The following is a 23165-nucleotide window of genomic DNA, read 5'->3' on the forward strand; positions in this document are numbered from 1 at the left end:
TGGAAACTGAAATGATTTAGTGCTTGACAGATCTTTTAGGCTTTGAAAACTCATAACTGAGATTTTCATTCTGCTAATATTCTTTGAAGTTTTGTTAGTCAGGACTTTACCTTACTGTGAAGAATGGAAGGCTGAGTCTGCTTCCTGGCTTTTGACATGCCCAAACCTTGTTACACTAATAGAATAGTATTCGATCCGTAGCTGGTACTGCTGTTTGTTACAAGTAGCCTCCCTCTGGGCTCTGTTTGAGCCAGGATCTGTTTGAAATAGTTGATAAATTAAATTTTGACAGAAAATTGTTTTTAATACCCAGCTTACTTTTTTTCCTCCTTTTTCTTGTACGTTTAAAATGCTGTGTGTGTGTGTGAGAGGTGTGTAGTTGCACAATTTATACAATATATGGTATGATGGGAAGTTGTGAAAGTTGTAACTGGAATATTATTATGCAGTTAGGTTGCTAAGCTCAGATGCTAGAAATATAATTCTGTCTTTGCTTCCTCCAAGAATTATATTGTATTTCCCAGAAATTCAAGGACAATGAATTTTTTGATGCATTTTGATTTGTCTTGACACATTTTTGAGCCGGAAGGAAAAAAAGGCCTTCAAATTTATTAAGATGGGTTAAGGCATTTCATTTGAATATTTTCTGTTCTCCAAGCTTCAAAGTCTGTATCAGTTCTACATTTTGACTCTAAACTAGTCGTATTTTCTACTGACATGGTGTTTGCTAACCTTTTTTTCCCTATAGCCATCAGTTTTTGTCTGTGAGAAGGTTACAGACATTTTTGTCTTTGGATAAATTTAGGAAGTTGAACACCAGAAACATTCATGAAATACCTACCCATAATGTCTTTTGCCTTTTGAATGAGTCTGTATGTCTTTTAAACCATCAGATGTTTCAAAGTTGGTCAGATTTTCTGGTATATATGGTATTGAGAATGATATTTCTGAAAGTACAGAAGGGGGAAAAATGAAGCTCATCACAGTATTGCTACAGTGATTTTTGAAATATATAGTGATTTGCTTAAAAAAATAACTTTTATTTTTATCTTTTAGTCTCCTACAAAAGCTGTATATAATGCTAGACACTGGAACCAGCCGGAATCAGAGGCTTTGCCAGCACCACCAGTTTTGAAAACTCCCAGTGTCCCAGTAAGTAGATTGTTTTCTTTCAAGTTTAGCAAATGTCCTTTTAAGATCCACTGATATTTTTTTGAAACACAAGTTCTTGATATCTGGTAATGTCACAGTCATTCAGAATGAAGTCCACTTTGTGATGTGAGCCATTGGGTATTTGACAGGAAAGAATTGTCAATGGAAGTACTACAGAATGGGATCTTCCATATCATTTCAATATACAGATACAAAAAACCACTTTAATCAAGTTGTGTTCCCTAATCTGCTGAAATTAAACTTTCTAACAATGGACTCCATTTCATCTTCTGTGAAAACCCCTAGGATTAACTTGCAGAAGGAAAAACTTAAAGAGATGTTTCACTTATTTTCCTTCCTAATGGAATATTGTGAATTGCTGACTTGACTCTCTAGATGCTATGAAGGAAACAAAATTTTCTGTACACAGCCAGAAATGCTAATGTGAGTGTATCAGATAAAAGCTTATCTACAAAAGGTAGACAAGGGGTGAAAGCAGTTCTTGAAGTAAGTTGTTTAATCAAAAATCAGTGAATGTTCAAAGGCTTAAGATAATTGTTTTTTTAATCTCTTTTGAGACCCTGAGAACCCAGGGACTTGGACTTACATATATGCAAATGTTGTTACTGATTATGTTAAGAGAGCATTGTACATTGTCAGTACACTTCATTTCTTTTGGTGCCTTGCTTACAGTACTTGCCTGAGAACCAAAACTCAGAAAGTAGATGTTTTTTCAGTGGTAACTCTTAAGCTTTTGTTGTTGTCACCAGTTGCAATTTTGCTTAGTTTTTCCATCCCAACTCCACCTGTGTGTATTTTTCTTACACCAGCTGCTTTGGTTTTGCTTGCATCTTCATGCTGTTCTGAACAGCCTCCCATCAGTCTTAACTGCACTGCCTGGACATGCAGATGACTCAGTTTAAAATAACCACCACTGCTAGTGTTTGAGGAGGGAGCAGAAATGTCAGTCCTGGGTTTCTCTTAAACCGCTTTTCAATTTGAATTGGGTACATTTGAACCAAAGCTTTCATTGCTTGCTGAATCTTTGTATTGACACTGTTTTTTATGAAGTACTCTCATAGCTAACTTAAAGGCAGGTTTTGTCTGAGTCTCCTCAGGCAGACTTTGAATATATTCTCTTCAGGCTAGGAAAATGTCTGGAGTATTCATATTCAGACAACCTATTTTATCTTCTGTCAGACTTCCACTTTGTAACTGGAGCCATCAAAATATTAATTCAGGAATATGGCAGAGGTTTGGCTGAACAAACCGGTTAGGGGAATTTACATGTATCTGCTCCTCGTGTTATGATGTACATCTGAACTTACTTCAGTCACTTCTTTTAACCTTGATTTACATATGTATGATAATGATTTGAGAGTTTACGAGATAAATGGGCCTTGATCCAAATGTTCAGCAGTAATCCCTGTGCAGATGATCTTGCCTCTTTAATTTATGTAGAAATTTGTTATCTGAAGTTCTGGATAAATTTGTCTCAGATTTTGACACGAGACTCATAGATTGAAAACTGCTTATGTGAGGTGCTCTCTCCTATGGCCTCTCCAAGCTCTTTTGGAATTTGCTTCGAAGGGGATGCCATTGAGATAGTTCAGTGGATCTCCAGTGTTCACAGGCTGATAAGATCACAGTCCTCCAGTGTGAGCTCAAAACCAGCTTTTCAGGGTAGTTTATTAGCATTTTGCCACTGGAGCCCAAGTGCACAAAGACTGACGTGCTGCACAGCGGTGGAGGTGGAGGCAACATGTAAATAGTACTCTCTTAAAACGACAGGTAGTTTTGCCTTGTGTTTGGATTTTGACTGTCAGTGTACAATGCACAAGAAGGCTTTCTCTCAAAATATCCCCTGGAGTGAGTATCAGTTAATGGATTCTCTGTGCCTGCAAATCAGGGGTTTTTTTCAGTCATGCTTCAAAATTCTCATTTTGCTATGTAAGGAAACTAAGTGCATGATGTTACTTAGAGATTGAGGGCGAGTAAATGACACTTGAGCATTTAGAATTTGGCATTTGGAGGTCCTTCGCCTGTATGCTTTGTTTTCTGTAGTTTGTCTTCACATTTGAATTTGTGCCAAAGAAGTAACTGAAGATAAGATGACACCTAGCCTCAAACTAATACAGAGGAGTAGGTTGAGGAGAAACCTGTAATACTTGCCTGAGATGGCTGGAAACTTCTTAGTAGTAGTCATTCGAGACCTAACATCAAGTTGTCTGCTACGTGTTGTAAGTTCAGAACAGGTTTTGCTGTTGTTCTTAAAATATGAGTAAGGCCAGTGTACAGAGAATATCAAGAATTTTCGAGAGCATGCTCTACCTGTTTAAGTTACGCACCACACCTCTCTTATTTCTCTGCGTAGTAATTTTTTAATGGTGCTACAAAATCCGTATTTACCTACAGATTAGTACAGTTTGGGGATATCGGGTTGGAGAGGTCAGTTTTCCAACAGCTATGTTCCGAGGGGTGTAGCCTGGCAGCCTCCTGTCAGTAGTGGTGAGGACAGGAGGCTCAGAGCTGCTCTCTTCAGGCTGTGCCAGGAGAGCAGTTGGTAGTATCAAGACTTAATGAGCGTTCAGTACAGTAACCAACTTAGTCCTTGAAGCTCCAGTGTAGGGGAGTAAGATACTTCTAAGTATCAACAAATAACTGTTTTTAAACACTCAACTCAGTTGGTTTACTTACCCTAACGCTTAAGGCACCAGTCTAAAGAGCTTTCTTTTTTTAATTCTTCTTTTTTAGTTTTAGAATTTCACTGGAGCTTTCCTGACTACTTAGAACTGTTTTTTGTATTTAAAAACACATATGACTTCTGACATCTTACATGATTGTGGTTTTTTTTAAGAGGAGGTACATTGTCACACAGCTTAGGTACATCTTGGTAGTGTAAGGCAAGGACTAAATAGTCCCAAAATGTGAGTCTGACAATTGCACACCTGTACTGTTTCCTGATGTATTCAGTGTAATGTTTACATGCTCAAAACATCTGCCCATTTTAGCACTTTCTTATTAATAGGTAAGGCTATCTTCAAAGGAGGCAATTCATAAAGATGATGGAGTTTTTAAGGCTCCTGCACCACCTCCCAAAGTGATAAAAACTGTGACAATACCTACTCAGCCCTATCAAGAGATAGTAACTGCATTGAAATGTAGGAAAGAAGACAAAGAAGTAAGTATTCTTAAAAAATTTTTAAGATAAAGAATTATTGGTAATCCTAAGTACTGAAGGAACAGTGTCAAAATGAAATGTGGCTTTCCTGTTAAAGATAGTATTTTTATTTAAATAGTTGAATGGCCTTCATTAACTTCTTAATGTTTCCTTACACTCAAAGCTGAATAGATTTTAAACTGTACTCGTTAAGATTATAACCAATCCCAAGAGCAATTTACCTAGGTCAAAATATTTGTCTCTTCCAGTTATACACTGTTGTTCAGCATGTAAAGCACTTCAATGATGTAGTGGAATTTGGTGAAAATCAAGAGTTCACAGATGATATTGAGTACTTGCTAAGTGGATTGAAGAGCAATCAGCCCCTAAACACACGTTGCCTTAGGTAAGATATCTTAATATAAAACACTGAACTTATGTTTAAAAGAGAGATTGAATTCAGTATCCACCAATGAAGTGACCATGCTTTAAAATCTTGTTTGGGTGGTTGCCTGGCACTTCTTCTTTAAAGAATAAAATTTGAAAATAATAATCAAGGTGATGTATTGTAAATAATCAGAAGCACTGTACTAGGACGATGAAATAGAAAGTTGTACAGTAAGATGCCTCTTCAGCACACTTGTTTTCCTTGCTGTAAATTAAGAAAAAATATTTCGGGGTAACTTTCTCTGTTTAGTGCAATCATATGTATGAGGTCCTGGTTTTTTAATGCAAAATTCAATTATAAAATAAATATTCCTAAGATTGGAAAGTTTGCTGGCTATAATCTAGAACTAATGTAATATTGAGGCACTATTTAACTCCAACCGCCTGTTCTTCATCTTCCATTAAGAAATAACATAGGTAGCACCCACTGGAAGTATTGTGGCCTCAATGTTAATTGGAAGCTTCCCTAAGTTGTCTTGAACTACTCATTGTGCTCTTGAGTATTCTAGTTACACATAATGCCGAAGTTAAGATCAAAATTGTTAGACTTGCATTGAAAAAGTCAGTCACTTAATATTGGTGTCTGTTCCCTGGACATAAAAACAATTAGAATGGTGTTTTATAATCACATAATGATTTTTTGTATATACTTTCAAATTTTCTGCTCTCTTTAGCCAAATTGAAATGGTAGAGAAGGAAAAACTTGAATCCACAGAGACGGGTGATGGCACACGTTATCTGAGATCTGTCTATGGATGAGAAAAAGCTTTTTATGCTTTTGAGAGAGCTATTTTAAAAATCTATTCTTTGCGTTTCTCAAAAACTAGCAGTGAATATTGTTGCTGGAGTTGCAAGAGATCTATTGTCTTATTTTTATGTACATTATGATAAGAAAAAATTAATACCATAATGACAGTTTAGGAGTGTTGTGGGTTTTGTTTCACCTTGGGTGCATTCTAATTTGCCCATATGGCAAGCTTAAGATCTTAAACTGACTTTTTTACTTTCCAAATCTATATAATGAAATGTAACTTGTATAAACACCATAAACACTTTTTTCTTTCAGTTAACAAATTAAAAGAAAATTATTTTTCCAAAGGAAATCAATGTGTAAGGATAGGAATAGACGTAAAAGAATCAGAAACTGGTAGGTAAGCTCTAACTAGTGCTGTTGTGATTGGAGACAGAAAGACCACTTGTACTTTAAGCACCATCCCGTGCGAATTGTTTATAAGATTCCTCAGTGACTATGGAAGATTTGATTGCAGAACCAATCGCACATTACTCCACGTTTAAAAGGAATATATTTCTAGTAGTCCAGATGTGTTGCACTCTACCAGAAATGGCAGACAGCTTGCTAATAAAGTTAGGGAAAGGCTTCCATTTTAAAAATAGAACTGGTATGGTGATCACTAGACTAATGTATTTGTCAGATTTCTCTTGGAACCTGTAGTGTTTCTATCAACCGTAAATGCAGCAATAAGTTTGAAAAATGATTGGGTTTTGGTAAAATACTGTCAGGCATAGGTGGGACTAGTCAGTCAGTTAGATAACTGTTAGATAGCAATGGAAGCTCCCATTTAGAATTCAATACTTAGATCCAGAATAAGCTCTCCTGTGCCACTAAATCAGAGCTTCATGCTTAATCCATGAACATTTTACTTCCTGTTTAACTATATGAAATTATTTCAACTTTTGTTTGAAAGAACTAAGTTCAGGCTAGCTTTTCAAATCTTCACATTTTTAGCCAACCTTAAAATAAAGCAGACGTAATTTGGTGCTGGTAAAGTAACTGTGGAATAAAATGCTGCTTTGTTCACCAAATACAAACATGCTTTATACGTATTTTTTGGAAGGAACATCCCAAAAGAGTTTATCAGGGTCTGAGGTATATGGTCGGTCATGTCCTGTAGACTTGTTTGTCTGCCACTTCTGCAAACGCGTTCATTTTAGTTGTTTTAATCCAGAATTACTTTTCTCTAGTGTAATCAGCCTGGCGACAAAGTGCGCCATGCCTAGCTTCCGAATGCATCTGAGAGCCCACGGGATGGTAGCCATGGTTTTCAAAACACTGGATGATTCCCAACACCACCAGGTATGGATACACTGCGTATTTCATTCAAGTGGGATCGTGCATGTCTACTTTGTATGAGTTTTGGGTGCACATAATTCAAGGTCAAACACCCAGGATAGTGTGCATCTGGGATCAGTGGCTGCGTTTTAAAAGTCTGTAGAGAAATGAAAAATATGAGCGCCCACATTGCAGTGAAAAATTACCCTTCTGCTGTTTATGTGCTTCTGGGTTTGGAAATTCTTTTAAAAAAAGAGTAAGCTTTTTTAAAAAAACACAAGTGACTGTGCTTTGGATCGCTAATTTCTATCTTTTTAAAAGCTTTTTAAAATGACTGTTTATAATTTCCTTGAAATAAAAAAAAGAAAAACACTTGAAAACAATCCTTTTCCTTATATTTAAAGATGGCTCTAAGTGCTCATCTTCAGACTTGCTTGCATGTGAATGAATGCCTATTCTGTAGCTGTTGTGGGGCATTTTTCATGTCCTGTTGTTTGTCATCTTCAGCAGTTTTGTAATTGCAGTGTGGGATGCTTTGCCTATGTGCCATGTTCTGTGGTAAATCTAGGAGAGGCAAATTTGAACTACTTAAGGGAACATCCACCCAGAGTTAATCCACCAGAAGCTGTTTGGGTGTTCTTTGTTACCAACTTTACTTCAGCTGAATTGAATTTGTAAAAAATGCTTCTTGTGACTGGCTGATAGTGTTTTTCCAGTGGTTGGAAATGGTGCCTCTGTGGGGTATCCCTAAAGGTGTTGTTACAAAAGCTGAACGTAAGAAATGTTCCTTCAAGTGGGTAGTAGATATGTATGTCCACTCAGATTTATTACTTTTAATTAATAGCCCTAAAAGAATGTCATACAATGCAGAAAGGAAACTTTGCACCCACAGAAATAGACATTTAAGAGATTGTATTGGACATCTTACTGCGGGGTGGGGGGAAAAGCTGTAGCGCTGTAGCTCACTCATTTAGAATGGTAGCTTATTTTCCATCTCCCTCAAAAATTAACAATGGCCAACTGTAAAACACAGGAACCAGATTCAATGCATTCATTATTTTGCGAGCTGTCAAAATATTGCGAAGTGATGCTAGAAATAAATAAAGTATAGGCACGCTATTTAGGATGGATGCCACAACGGAGTTGCAGGAGATGTGCAGAGGATGGCTACAGTTCCTTGGAAAATGCCCAGGCTTGCTCCGTGTATTTTTGGCTGTTTTAACAGTCACCATTATTCCTTCATTTTCAAAAGAACTTGTGCATACAGTTTGAAAGGAAATGGCATGCTATGATTAATCTGAAGTAACAAGAAGCGTTGATTATATTCACTATTTTCAGTATATTTGATGAAGTGTTCCCTTTTGTCAGGGGAAAAAGAAAGGTCGTTACAGCACATTCTTGGTACAGGCTATACAGTATTATAAAATTACTGATTTCTCAAACTGCTATTAATAAATGCGGAAATACATGTACTAACTACTGACAGTTCATGCATCAGCAATAACCTTCTCTAAGCTTGCTGTCTTCACATACTACCTCTTCTTTCACTAATTATTTTCTTAAAATTTTTACTTGTTCAAAATGAACAGAAATATCTCTAAATCTCAAAGCAAAGTACCTCAAGAATAATAAATCACACTAGACCTTGCTTGCATGGCTCAAATCCATTTAAGATGAGTAAGGACTGGGGGGAAAAAAACAATTATTTTGTTAATATTTTCTTTAAAGTATTTTGTGAATAGGAAAATTGTCACAATGACATTACTAATTGAATCAAATATAATCATATACTGCATTCATTGTATTGATACAGTGGAATCAACTGAGAATGTAGGGGACTTCTCTATTTTTGTAAGAACATAAAATAGCAGTTTGAGAAGTGTTTCTTTTTAACCATCAAGGAAAACAAAATAACGAGTTAGCTTTCTGAGCTCTGCCCCGAAATACTTACATGAAACTTACTTGTTCCACTGAATTTTAATAGAATTGTTTTTAAGCTAGAGTTTCATTTTTTAACTGACTTTGTCTTTTTAGTTATGCTCTAAAGGTTTTGGAGTATTATTAATTTTTAAAATATTTTCATTATAGGTGTTAGTAGTTAAGCACAAAAAATGTGGTTTTATAAAGTCTTCAGCATGTGAATAATTAAAAAAAAGTGCGTTAAATGTAGTGCTGAACCCTAGAAAATAACCATCTGTTCCCAAAACTGTAGTATAAATAGAACAGCAAGGGAAGACAAGTATGCATGTGGGTGTAAATGGTCTGTTTCTGGATTATCTGTTTAACTAGGATGTTTTCCTGAATGCTGTAGAAGTATGGGGTGCAACTCCATAGTTAGATATGCCATCAAATTTCTATGTAGAGCAAATTCTGTTTATTTTACTTTTTTCTCCTCTCCACATTTGTTTGGAAGGAGAATGTGTATTAAAGCATCCTGAGGAATAGAACAGGAAAAAAAATCACAGCCCACCCAAAAATGCAGCTTCACCACTGCAGTCCTTATTGGTGGGGTTTTGAGTGTTTTGTTTAGGTTCTCTGATTGGTTAGTTTAGTTTGCTTGTTATTGATGAAAAAGTCACAGAATCGCAGAATGCTAGGGGTTGGAAGGGACCCTGAAAGATCGTCTAGTCCAACCCCCCTGTTAGTCATACTAACAAACAATTTTCCCCTCATTTTCAATTTGGAAATCTGTGCATGACAGAGCATGAGATGGCTTTCAGACAACGTGGTTCATTTTTTAACACTTCCAGAAGATCAGAGCGAAATGTAGAGTTGTTGCATTCAAGATTAAACTGACTTGCCAATAGGGACTAAGAAAAATGCGTTTTAGAAAACCCGTATGACTGGCACACGGCTGAAGCAGGTTTGTTCCACGTTACCAGCACCGCTCCCACTGGGGGCCCTTCCTTCGGCAGCGTCGCTGTTTCCCTGTCGGATGCCGGCAGCTGGAGCCCGACTGGCCCGACTGCTGTCTGCCTCTGCGCTGCTGCATGAGCCTAGCACAGCTACTCTGCTCCTTTTGGCTCTGCTGGCTGCTCTCCTGCAGCCCAAAGCTATCTGTGTAATGTCTTAGTCCTCTCTGATCACATTTAAGTATCCTAAATCCCGGGTACAAGGCCTGAAGGGAAGTGCTGACAGAGTGTGCACGGAGGCTGAGCCATTACTCTCTGCATAATCAGGAGTTGGCTGGATTGCGGGGAAGGGAGCCTGGGACAGGCAAGGACTTGGTACAGAGGCTTGTGATAGGCCCTTATCAGCCTTTGGAGTATCTGTAAAGCATTTCTGAGCAATGATCTAAGCAGGGTCCCTGCCTTTTTGAAATGCCTAAATGTTGGCAGCCCAGATCGTAAAGGCAGCGGTTTCCTTCTGTTAACTGCTGCCGAGTTTCTAGTTGATAGAAACTCCTTTGGGGGCTTGATATTTCTTTTACCAGAAAGCTTGCCCAGGCCATGCTGGTCACTAGGAAATCGTTCTTCATAGGTGTTTCTGTGTTAGGTCCTACACTGGCTGAGCAGTGGTTAGTGGAGTAACCTTTGGTTTCTCTGGAATGCATGTGCTCCTGTGTCCTGTTTCAGTAACTGCCATTCTGAAGGAACAGAGTCTTGTTCCAGGAACCTGAAATTTCTTCCAGCTTAAACCAGTAGCAAGTAAATCCAGAGTAAACAATTTACATAATTAAAGTGGTAAAATTGTAAGGTTTATTGGAGAAAGTTAATAGAAGTTAAGGGAAGAGAATGAGGACACTGTCTATGTAGACAAACTGCATAGATTGCTTTCTGTCTTACTACTGTTCCAGCCTTGTCAGAGGTATTATTCACAGCTCACTTTTTTAAATTATTTTTTTTAAAAAATAACACTGTGTCTTGAGATTGAAAGGAGGCATAGAGAAAATGAAAGGAGGTGTAGATTTGGAAGCTCTTGCATTTGGAATACTGAAGGAAGGAAGCATCTTTGTTGTTAGTCAGATTAAAGTCTTTAGTCACCTGAGGGTTTCCTTGACTCAGACAGGAAGGAGTTTTAACATAGCTTTTGATAGACTGTCAGCTGCCTAATCCTGTTTTGGAAATGCTGATACCGCTTAGTATGACCAGGTATGATTCTTACTTGCTTCTAAAATAAACAGCGGCAGCTAATGATTGCTTTGGTGGTTGGCTGTACTCTAAACTAGATGTTAATCTGCTGTGCCGCACAAATTCTGCTCTTTCCTGTTGAGCTGTGCAACATTCACGTTCCAGAATTAGCTAACTTCCATTTTTAATTTACTTTATACAGAAAAGATTGAATAAATGCATGCAGCATGTTGATTCTTGAGAGTTCAACTCGGTAAAACACACACATACTCCATCCTCCGCCGTGCTTTTTTTCTTCTAGATACCGTGAAAGGTTTCTGATAGTATTATGCCCAGTGCAACTCAGTTCTCCATAAACATTTCTCTTCTTTACCATAACTTGGAGCTCACCTGGATGGATGTGTCTTGGGGTGCAAGTGCTGTGCTTACCAGTGCTAGGGACAGATAACTTTGCTCTCATTTCTTCACCGTCATTTGTCCGTTGCTGACTGTCACCTTTTGCCTTTGCTTTTCTGGATGCTCATGAAGATGCAGTTCAGTTCTTTGTTGAAGACGGAGTGAGTGTTCTTTAGCCAGTAAGATATCCCGATAAATGAACTCTGAGTACGATAGGGGGTGATCAGGATAATAACATTGACTTGTTAAGGACTGATGGGGATGGGGCAGGGAGGAAACTGGTTTATATTCTGGCTAATTCCAAAAAGCAAAATTCCCCTGGGAATTAAATGTGTTTGTGCTGGAACGGTTTGGGTATTGACTGACAGACATGCTTGGCAGAATCGGAATGTATATCACCAGAAGCTCTTCCCCCCCACGCCTTCACATGCAAATGCTGTCCCCATGATCTCTGTATTTTCTGTGCTGTCACCAGCTTATCCCATCGAACCAGAATGTTCACCTACCTTGCCATGTACACCGTGCTTCTTCACTTTGTTCCCCTGCCATCTGTCTCTTCTGTTATCCTGTGTTACTGGGGTTACCATTTCTTATTTTGTCTGCAGTACCGAGTCCCTTAGAAGTAGAAAACCCTGCTTTTCTACTAGGGCCTTTTAAGTGTATTAAGTGATTTATGTCTCAGTTGTATTGCTTAGGAGAATGCATTAGTAACTTTCTAGGAGGAATATGTGTACAATAATAAGTACTTATGCAAGTGCTGCCGTAGGTGGGGACTTATCAGGCTTTTTCTTTTGTAAATCTTCAGCTTGTTTATTAAAAATCGTAAAAGGTCTGCCTAACATGATTGCTAAAAATGAGCTCTTCTTTTTCTTTCCCACCCCAAGAATTTGTCCCTTTGTACAGCAGCTCTAATGTACATCCTGAGCAGAGATCGTTTGAACATGGATTTAGACAGAGCTAGTCTAGATCTGATGATACGGCTTTTGGAATTGGAACAAGATGCTTCTTCTGCCAAGTTGCTGAATGAAAAAGACATGAACAAAATTAAGGAAAAAATTCGGAGACTGTGTGAAACTGTTCACAACAAACATCTTGATCTTGAAAACATCACGGTGGGTATCATGCTTTTATTTGAAAGCATTGGCAGTAGTGGAATGCTTAATAAAAAGGAACTTGTAAGCATCATCCTTTAATCTCGTGTCTCCTAGCTAAGGAATCATGATATTTATCTGTCTTTCATGTAAATATGACTGCACTGCAAGTATTTTCTTCTTTAAATTTGAAATTTCCTTTCTAGAAGTCTGTTAGTAAGATGAAGCTTCAGCTATCTGATTCACCATTCACTCCTGCTAAGGGTAGCTAGTTAAAGACCACATTTAGATTGCTTGACTCTTTCTTTGCACACATTTATGTATATGCTCACAGACAATAAGGGTTCTTACATGGGAGTAAGAGTATTGTGTGTTAAATTGAAAATGTGATGTGATTTAAAAAAAATCTTTCCTATAGAAACTGATTTATCTCTGCCCAAAGAGTGATGGCAAATCTGTTGGTAAATGTCGATTTTTTTTTATTTTTTTTTCCCCTTCCTTTCTCAACAATCATGGTTTCTATGTATGTTTCTTCATCTTCAGCAGAGCGAACTGTTTTTGTTTAAAAATAAATTTGACTGTGATTCAATGCTAGCATCAAGCTAGCTTGAAAAATAAGGGCTAAGTTGCAAGTCTTGAAAAGAAAGTACTTAAAGGATTGATAACAGATTGACTAGATGAGTGGTCACGGATGGCAAAAATCAGTATGTGATTTTGCTTTCACTGTATTTCAGTATAACCGGTGTTAGTGTGATCTTAATTTTTTAACCTCTTATAATGTTTTAAAGATTCTAACTAGGTTTTTGCCATTTTTCATGTAATAGTTACACCTAACAGGAGAAGCTTCTGATTTATTGTTCATGAAGTGAGCTTCTTAGAGCTTTATCTCCACAAGAAATATTTCAACTCCTGACAGTAATCTTGTATTCCGTTCAGGAAGATTGTATTCCATTTTATGTTCAATTACCAGATGATATGCCTTGTTGGGTTGGCATTTTCTTTTGTAATTTCTGTGACTTTTTTTATCAGTTCAGGAAGAGTTGGGTTTGCTTTTTTTTTTTTCCCCCCAGAATTCTAGCTGTGGGACAGATAGCTGAGTTGGTATGAAAAGTAAGTATTATGTAGCAGTAGAAAGAGCTGAATTGGCGAGGGGGAGGATACTACTGATGATGTAATTTTTAGCCTTGGTAGTCAATTTGCAGAGGTAAAGAATTGTTTCGGAGTTTCGGTTTCAGACCTGGTTTCTACAAATCTATGAAACATGCAGGTAGGGGGCTCGTATTATCTGGCCTTTGAAATCTGTAAAAGAATGAATTTGAAATAATTTTCTCCACTTTCAGTTTACTCTCTGAATTCACGTGGTATAATCTGAAGATACTAACACAGAATTAAATTTGTTCTCCAGGTGGTGATCAGCTAGGAATTGGTATAACCAGTATCTTATTTCAGGGTGTTTTGGCATGGCAGGCAGCTCATGTAACTCAGTCTGTCAGTGCCAGGATATCTTTTGCACTAAAGTGTAAGCCGGCTCCCTTTATTAAGCGCAGAACAGCTGGTCTAGGTTCCTCATTGCTAAAGCATCCAGTCCCACAGACCACTGTCTCCTAGGGGAGCTTTTCTTGTATCCATAATCTGAACTAGGCTGATGGTTTTTCATGAACTCTAATTCTGTTCCTGTGTTTCCTTGGGCGTGGGTTTTAGAAGGAGAGGATGTGTTAAAGGGGACTCTGTCTTGGGAGGAAGTTGTCCATCAGTAAAGAGTAATATTATCACGGGCCATTAGTTTCAGCTGTTGTCTTCTGTTTTGTTTTTTTTTTCCTGAAGTATCTCCATTTCTTAAAACTATGTCGAGCTGTTGTAAATCTGCTGAATACTGTAGTACCTCACAGATGGAAACTGGTTTCCTCCCAGCTGCGCCATCTAGAAGCAGAGACTATATAGTGTTTAGAGAATATATGCAAGCAAGTGAGATGATTAAGTTCTTTTCCAGTTTATGATAGTAGTGATGGTAAGTTAAAACAATAATGAACTTCATAGGTGGAAGATAAAATGCTTTCACATAGATCTCTGTCATGAGATGCAATAGGTAATCTTGGTTTTGTACGAGCTGATGGGCAGAAAACACTAACAAAAATGCACTTCTAGGGATAAAGAAAAGATCTGTGTTTTTTCAGACTCGAGCGTATCCACTCAGAAGCAGGAGGATTGCAGCAGATGTTTTGATAAGCAGTTTGTGCCTAACCGGTTACGCTTTTGGTTTTTTGAATCTTACACAGATCAAATGAAGACAATCAATACTGCCTGTCTCTTCCCACAGGCAACATTGTTTGTGTGACTATTTAGAAGTTACGTTGGATTAATTTTTGAGTGCTCAAACAGATATTCAAAGGGTTATTTTCTAGACAGCTATGAACGTTAAAAATGTAAACCCAGAAAGTGGAGTTCTCTGTGCGTTGAATTTATTGGAGTTTTTTTGCTGGCTTGAAAGAAGACAAAAGCTAAAGAACTTAGCCTTCATGTTAGCAAATAGCACGTGCCTGTCAGTGAGCATTAGCCCTCTGTAGCTGATGCTTGCAGATAACTCCTCTTTTGCATCAGAGCAAAAACCTTCAGAAAGTGACTTCTCTTTTCAGTTGATGGAAGAGGTTACTCTGCTTTTTAGCCTCAACATAAGGATGAAAGCTGAAAGGAATCATGTATTGAACCTCTGGTGTTAAAATTTCGTAGTAATTAACATAAAAATTGGACAGAACGGGTTACTTTCCTCTGAAGCAAAAGAGTTACAAGGTTCAAATCAGAGTAAAAGAAAAAAAAAATTGTGCCCAGTAGTATAAATATCAAATTATATTTTCATAAGGTTTATTGGACTTTGAAAAACTAAGGACTGTGTTTTGAATATTGTATGGCCTTTGAACTTTCATGGTTGAAGGTGTTTAGGAAGTTAAATAAATCTTCTGTAGATCTTAAGATTTCTATTGAGTTTTTAATCAGCTTCTACCAATCTGGTTTAGATTGTGCATGATTTCAGATATCCATGTTACAATATTTTTTTCGAGTTCCATCTGTAAAAGTGAAAGGAATCGTCTGAAGAGGATGGGAAAGCTTCGGAGAGCTGGGGATCTGTCAGCCTGCTGTCTTCAGGCCCCGATGATGAGAACGCTGGAACGAAGGGTGTTTAGTGTCCCTCCTGTGGGAAGCCTCCCTGAGGGGCTGCTGGCAATTAAACAAACACACTGAGCAGTTCCTGGGTGGTGAAGGGGTTGCAGGGATAATTGCAGCTTTGTTTTTGTTTCCTCTGTATGGGAAGTTGAGATGCTGCTGACTCGGGGAGAAATGACCTGTTGTAGACCTGCTGCTGCTTGTGTTCTCTTGTTCCCTGCGACACTTTCACGACCCAAGGACACGTCCCATTTACTTCAGAGACATGCTGTTACTAACTCTGTGCTTGTCAGCAGCAGTGTGCCGCAGAGCTCACTCCTGAAAAATGGATGGCTTTAGGTGATAACTTTTCTTTATCAAGACTAATCTCCAACTTTCTTTCCCTCTTTGGACATCAGTATTTGGAAAACAAGGAATGCAGCTGAAGACATTGGGGAGGGCTCATTCAATTTATAACTTGGTTTTCCAAAACAGTGGGGTGTTTGCTGAATCCTGGTGAGTACTGATCTGTCCTGAATGTGCAGAGGTTGGAGCTGGTGGCCTGGAACAGGCTGCCCAGCTCAGGATCAGCACAGCCCTCCTTGGAGCAGGGAAGGAAGGTAGTTCTGAGAGTGGTTAAATTCAGTTGACTTTAATGAGCTCTTAGGCTTTTTTTCTAACCTTTCATTGTTTTATTTATGTGCCACGTATGAAATTGTTCAGCTTGCATAGTCCAGATGTGCCTGTGTGTTTTACAGGTTACAGAATGCTGTACTGGTTACTTTTGTGTAGGTGTAAATTTATATGTTTTATTATTAGCATTTGCCTTTCAATAGAGGCCTTTGGAAAAGAGGTTATGGTCTTGACTTTATCAATGGTGTTAGTTTTGGTTAAAAACATTGCAGGGGATTAACTAAGATAATAACGTAAAATCTCTTCAACTTCTGTTTACTGGGAGTAAGCTTATCTTCACTGCTGTTAAATTTTGATACTTATTTAAGAAAAAAAATCAATAAATATAGTAAGATTTTTCTATAGCATTTTAGGTTAATTGCTGTCTTCTATAGGTTTAAAATCAAAACCACAAAATGCCTACATTAGAGTCAAATGTGTCCTGCAAGCAGCAGAGCTGATGTATTGGAGACAGAGCGGCAGTGTTCCCTGTGGTTGGGGTTTTTTTTGTGTTTTGTTTTTCTGCCTGGCTGATTTGTCCATTTCCTTCCTCTTGTTTCTTTTGATAACAAGAGCAACAGCTCAAAGGAGGCTGCCTAGGTTTTCTAAGCTGTTAATAAAATCAAGAAAAAGTTGATAATGCAAAATACCTTTGTATCTGTACCAATTCATTTTTTGAAGATAGGCCTATTTTTCAATCTGTTCTTGCTCCCTCTGGTGGTTCTTCTACTCGGAACCTGTAGCTTTGTTTTTATGATTTTTATGTGACATGTATTTGGATGATTTGATGTATCAGCTACAACTGCAGATGATGATTTTCACTAATTCTGGAACCTAACTCTTTCAGACTGGGCATTTGGCAATGGAGACGTTGCTGTCTCTCACCTCAAAACGTGCTGGGGACTGGTTTAAAGAAGAACTGCGACTTCTGGGTGGTCTTGATCATATTGTAGATAAAGGTATATTGGAGATGCTGCTTTGACAGTGTGAAAAATGAGTGAATCTTATTAAAATGTTTCCTTTTCTTAATGTTCATTTTCTGTGGTTAAAAATAGAAACATTATGTATTTTTCTCCACAATACAGATAAAGTCCACAATTCAGTATCAAGGATCTGGGAAATATTAGTGACTTCAGTCTGTCACGTGTGAGATCAAAAGCAGTTTTAAGGTTAAAAAGAATCTATAAAACGCATATAGTGTGTGAGATTAAAAATGGCTTAAGCTTAGACAGAATATAGATTAGAGTTACATATCTTTGTACAGCACACTTATTCTAGAATAAAATCTCCTTTACAGTTTCTAAAATTATTTTCAGGCCTGATATTTTTAAAGTAAATATCCTAGAGGAAGTGAAGCCTTCAAGAGGAAGTGATGGGATTTTTATTTCCTTATTTTTTTAAAAAATATGTCTTGGTTAGGTTTTTTGGCTCAGCCAAAAAAAGAGATAGGAAAAGGGACATTTCTAACATAGGTTATTGAGCTGTATAATGCTTGATCTTAAGTAAGCAGAGGGGTGGGCAAAGGAAGGATTGAAGAGTTGAAAGTGTCACCGTTAAGGAACATAGTCAGTGCTGTGCAATCTCTTCATTGTCAGTAGGAAAGAAAATACACAGGTGCGTCATTTGTGGCACCAGTCACAGACTTGTAGAGTCAAAATTATAAGGGTTTTTTATTTACTTGGAGAAATGAACAATTTTGAAATGCCGATCATGTCTTTGCAATTGTTTCCCTGTATGAGAGTTTTGTAAAACGTGTGAGACAAGGTTGATAGCAGCTCTCAGAGCAGCTGGTTTGTACGCTTGGCTTTTGAAAACCTCTTACTGATAGTTGAAAACAACTTCTTTTTGTTGTTTAGTTAAAGAATGTGTGGATCACCTAAGCAGTGATGAAGACGAAGAGAAATTGGTTGCTTCGTTATGGGGTGCAGAAAGATGTTTACGGGTCTTAGAAAGTGTGAGTATGAGCAAATGCATCACATTTCTCAAAGCTACTTTTTCTCAAACCAGACTTTTGCAGTGTTACTTCCTTTCAATATATAGTTACACTAAATGTTATCTCTTTTTTATAGCATTTTCTGATTTTCTGATGTTTATCAGTGCTCCTGGAATGTTTGTTTAAAAAATTCTTTAACTTTCTCTGTATATGTACATCATTGCAAATTTGGGGTTGGTAGGATTAACTGAATGTAACATGATGCTTTTTCTTAAGTTCCTGCAAAAAGCTGCTGTTGAAGTAAGAGTTTGACTCTAGTAGTGTGTGTCCAGTAATAACAGATCATCATAGAAGCAGCATTTTCTTAGACACAATAAATCGATGTATATTTTAGGAATTGCTGCTTTCAAACATAGACTGGCTAACCGCTGAAGAGCAAACAGCTCTGAAAGTCAAACTTGTGTATTTGTTGCTATTGTTACTCTTGTTGTATGATGGTTTGGGAAGTGAGCAGAAGGGTGCTGTGATGTTTTGGTAGCTGATGATCTTAGAGGTCTTTCCCAACCTTAATGATCTCCTTGCATCAGAAAACAACATTTGGGTTCTGAGTACAGGTCAATGAATCTTAAATGATCACCTTAAACCCAAGTAGCTACAGTGGTAACTTGTTTTCTTTGATAAAATAGAAGGATGGCCTCAAAGATCGTGTAAAAGAAAGCTCCAAAACATGAAAAGTTGCTGAAGTGCTAATTCGGGGGGGGCCTACTGAAAAATTAACAGCACCCAGCTTTTTACCAGCCTTCTGAGCAGTGAAAGAAAAATGTTCAGATCCAATTTCTGCTTTTATATGTGATAGAGGGAATTGCTAAGCAACAGTAGAAGAGCCTTGATAGTGGTAGAATAGTCCAATTTGAACTTAAGGGCGGTTTGTGATGTAGTAAGGTCCTTAAGAACTTGAGAGATACAACAAAAATCAACACCGAATCATGCAAATTTGAGAGAGGAACTTGTACTGCTTCTGAAAACTGATTCTGAATTTTAATCAAGGGAATTGAGGAGAAACTTGATTTTTATGGTTGGATGCATAATAAGCTCTCAGAAGTGTGACTGATGCCAAGTCCTAAAAATAACATTTCCTACATAATTGTATTCTGTGTTACATTTTTATATATATTTACATACACGTGTATGTGTGTATGTTTATATACACACTTGGGACACTGTGGTCCCAGGATATAGATTCAGGCTTCTGCTGTAGCAGAACATTCTGCTACATGGTTTCTGTACTTGCTGTATCAGAGAAGATGGTTTTATCTTCAGTGTCAGAATTTTGTGTGATTAATTACAAGGTGAAAACTCCGAGGAAATGTGGGAGAATAAGTGGAAGTTTACGCTGGATGATAACCAAGAAATGTGGAACTGAATAAAGTGGGATGGTAATAGAAGCGAATGCTTCTCTTTCAAGAAAAAAAACCCAAACATTTTTAATATTACTTTCTCCTCCTGTTTGTAGGTAACTGTGCATAATCCAGAAAACCAGAGCTATCTGATAGCTTACAAAGACTCACAACTCATTGTCTCCTCAGCTAAGTAAGTTGTCATGTTTTTGCAGAGCGCTGCACGTGTTAGGGTGGGGGGGGGAAAAAAAGAGAGAGGAGTTTTATACCAGAAGATTCTAGGGAGAAAAACTCCACTGTTTCTGCCCTCCCTTTTCATTAGGTAATGCTGGAGTTAGTTTAGGTGGGAGTATGGGCAACACCCTGAGCACCACCAATATGTAGTGCTGCTGCTGTTGGTTCAGTGGAAGCTGCAAACAGTGGATTCAGCTCTTCGGTACCAAGTTAATATGAACACAGAAGAGGGCAGCTGGGAAATGATGGTTATTTATTGTGTTTTCGTTCTGCTTAAATGTTCACTGAAACAGAGTGTAACAGGTTTGACAGTGCAACAAAGAACTGAAATAGTGAAATTCTGTTCTTGGATGTTTTTTTCCCTGGCAAAAATGCTCGTACAAACACCTCTAACCCATTTATCGGTCTGGGTGAGGTCTCAGTTGACTGGCAGAGATTGTAGCCCTGTTGTACTGCTCTTTATAAGAGAACAAATTAAGATGAAAATTTGACTCTGCGGACCTCATTGCAGACATAATTTCGTGGTTGTAGGTTAGATATTTTGAGTGTTTCTTTAAATCAAAAAAACGCCAAACACAACAAAACAAAAACCAAACAAAAAACCCCACAGTTGACTATGCTATTTAGACTGATATGTATTCTTGACATTTTTAGTTTTGTTTGTGAAATCAGCATTGTTGGTTTATTGTCAAATTAATGTCATGCAGTAGAGTCATGCCTGTGGTCCGGTAGTATTATGAGATTAAGATTTTACTGCTAGGAAGTCACATGTCGTTTATTTCTTGGAGAGTGGAAATAGCTCTGCAGACAGAACAAGAGAATATTTAGATAATGCTGTCAGAATCATGTTGCGTCCTGCTGGTCAGAGGATGTGAGAGGCTGGATTTGTAGGGAGAGAGATTTTTTGTAAGACCATGTGATGAAGTCAGAAATAAAAATTAACTTCTACTCTTGAAATCTCAAGCTGATAAAGCTCTAAGCCACAAAGCTTTCCGAGTTTTTGTTTTCACAGTTTCAGCTGAGCTCATAAAAGATTTTATAGGTGATAAGTGTATTATCTCTCCCTACAGACTGGGCATCAGAAAAATTCTGCCTAAGATCTGTATTTGAGTTTTTTCTCCTGGTGAAACAAGTATAAAGGCGCAATGTCCTGTGTTGCAGAGGTAATTTTGTTCTGTGTCTTCTCCCTGCAGAGCACTGCAGCATTGTGAGGAGTTAATCCAGCGATATAATCGTGCTGAAGACAGTATCTGTTTACCAGACAACAAGCCTCTGCCTCACCAGAATGTAACGAACCATGTGGGTAAAGCAGTGGAAGACTGCATGAGGGCCATCATTGGTGTCTTGCTCAACCTGACAAATGATAACGGTAAAACAAACACAGAAATTGTGCATATTCTTTGTTACAGCATCAAATAAAACATTAATGTAAATCCTTATTGTGTTTTTTCCATGTACAATGTATGGTTGATGCTTTCTTTACAGTAATTAGTAATTTGTCTTTGCAAATTGGATGAGCAGTTGCTAGTATTAAGTGCTAAGATGTGTGCTTTGGCTAAGAGAGTCCTATTTGTTTATAAGGCCAAAAGGTTTTTATTAATCTGCTTGCGATTGTGAAAATGAGTATTTTCAAAACAACTTTTTTCATTTGCAGAATGGGGTAGTACAAAAACGGGTGAACAAGATGGTCTGATAGGCACAGCTATGAATTGTGTGCTGCAGGTTCCAAAGTTCCTACCTCAAGAACAGAGATTTGATATTCGGGTGCTGGTAAGCTGTTGTGGTTGTTACATGAACATAAAATGATTTGCCCCTTTCTTGTGCATTTAACGACTCTGGCTCTGAGCTAAGGGGCAGCCTCTGAAGCTTTCACTGACTGTATAAATATTTAGCAAAGTACCTAAGGTGTCTCTAAGGATTTGGTGGTTTTGAGCCTTGACCGTTTCCCCTGTGTTTGGTAGGGAAAGGTGCACTGCTAGATGAGCAGAGACATTAACTCAGCAAGACTGAATTAGCTAATTTTCTCATGTCTGTTCAACTGCAGAAATAGGGCAGCTGTTGTTATTTGAGATAGACTTTGTCAAATATACCTCAGCTTATGTGAAACGGGTCTGTGTGGCCTAAATACTGACAGCAAAATTGTGTATGTGAAGGGTCTTTTAAGGATACAAGCTGAGGGTTGGGCACCTGAATCCCTAATCTGTAACTGAAATCTTGTATTCAGAATGTTTTCCTGTTCAGAACTGGAAAAACAGAGATTACTGCATACAAATTCTAATGCACAGGAATGTCAGTTTTGCCTCATATTTCTTTAAATCCTGATGCCTCTGTCTGTCAGACTGTTGCATAAAGGTGTGTTAGTGAGTTATGTATCCTCAGAAAGACGAGGCCCTAAGAAGACATTTATCTGCTTAGATGCTTTTTGCTAACTTACCCTTTTTTAACATGTGTAATCCTCTTTGACTCTCCGATTCTTGCAGGGATTGGGTCTGTTGATCAATCTGGTAGAATACAGCGCTCGGAATAGGCACTGTCTTGTCAATATGGAAACATCGTGTTCTTTTGACTCATTCTGTGCGGGAGAGGGAGACGATAGCCTAAAGATAACTGGACAGATTGCTGCTGTTCAGGCTTTAGTACAGGTAAGAAATGTGTTTTTCCTGCAATAGTTACCATTTTTCATTAGCTCACAGACTGTTAAGTGAAAGGGAGAACTCAGCAATGAAGATTTGTCAGAATTTTTCTCTGTTTAGTGTTTTGGGTAATACAGCTTAGTCGGGGAAGAGGGGTGCTGCTCCCAATTTTGACTTTTTCAGTCCTGTGCATTACAGAAACAGATTTCCTGGTAAAAGGCAGTGATGTTACTACAGACATCCAAAGGCTGCTCTCATGCTCCATAAAAGTTTTCTTGTTCCTATACAAGTTTAGTTTTCTTGTTCCTAAATGTTTTACGTACAGTTTTGTTTTACACCAGCTGTAAAAATTGTAAGCTATTCTTGTCCTACCTACTTTACTTCCATAGATTTTTTTTTTTTAAATACTATCTTCTGACAGTTTGCAACTTAAAACTTTAAAAATTAGATGTTGTGTTTTTTAAGAGCAATAAAATTCGAATGTAATGATTATGGATGTCAAACAGCATTCTTAAATGTTGTATTGACTAACTTGTTAAATAAAGAAATTCATGAATAATTTTGGCAAATGAGTTCCACCGTGCAAACTAGAATAGAAATATTGAAGGGAAACTGCAGCCTTTTTATTTCAACGGAGATAATTCTTTGGACGTTATTAGCAATTCTTCCATTTAACTATATTAAATAACTGTCCAGCAGCAAACAAAAAACCCTAGCAATAAAAATAATAGCATTAAATATCATAACGTATACAACTTGGCAAAACAGTGT

At 37.7% G+C, this 23165-nt stretch overlaps 1 protein-coding gene across 1 annotated transcript in view; it reads left to right on the plus strand.

Moving 5' to 3' along the window:
- The window catches only part of WAPAL (wings apart-like homolog (Drosophila)), a 67095-nt gene that overhangs the window by 39520 nt on the left and 4410 nt on the right, over nucleotides 1-23165 (plus strand). Inside the window, exons 4-14 of the mRNA XM_009871296.1 lie at nucleotides 1057-1152; nucleotides 4181-4333; nucleotides 4582-4718; nucleotides 6743-6854; nucleotides 12181-12408; nucleotides 17045-17156; nucleotides 18054-18151; nucleotides 19644-19720; nucleotides 20955-21130; nucleotides 21416-21531; nucleotides 22242-22403. Of these exons, the coding sequence (XP_009869598.1) occupies nucleotides 1057-1152; nucleotides 4181-4333; nucleotides 4582-4718; nucleotides 6743-6854; nucleotides 12181-12408; nucleotides 17045-17156; nucleotides 18054-18151; nucleotides 19644-19720; nucleotides 20955-21130; nucleotides 21416-21531; nucleotides 22242-22403 (1467 nt within the window). The remainder of the gene's footprint in view (nucleotides 1-1056; nucleotides 1153-4180; nucleotides 4334-4581; nucleotides 4719-6742; nucleotides 6855-12180; nucleotides 12409-17044; nucleotides 17157-18053; nucleotides 18152-19643; nucleotides 19721-20954; nucleotides 21131-21415; nucleotides 21532-22241; nucleotides 22404-23165) is intronic.

The sequence above is a fragment of the Apaloderma vittatum genome, unplaced genomic scaffold (assembly GCF_000703405.1).
Source record: "Apaloderma vittatum isolate BGI_N311 unplaced genomic scaffold, ASM70340v1 scaffold8516, whole genome shotgun sequence".
Classification (NCBI taxonomy): Eukaryota; Metazoa; Chordata; class Aves; order Trogoniformes; family Trogonidae; genus Apaloderma; species Apaloderma vittatum.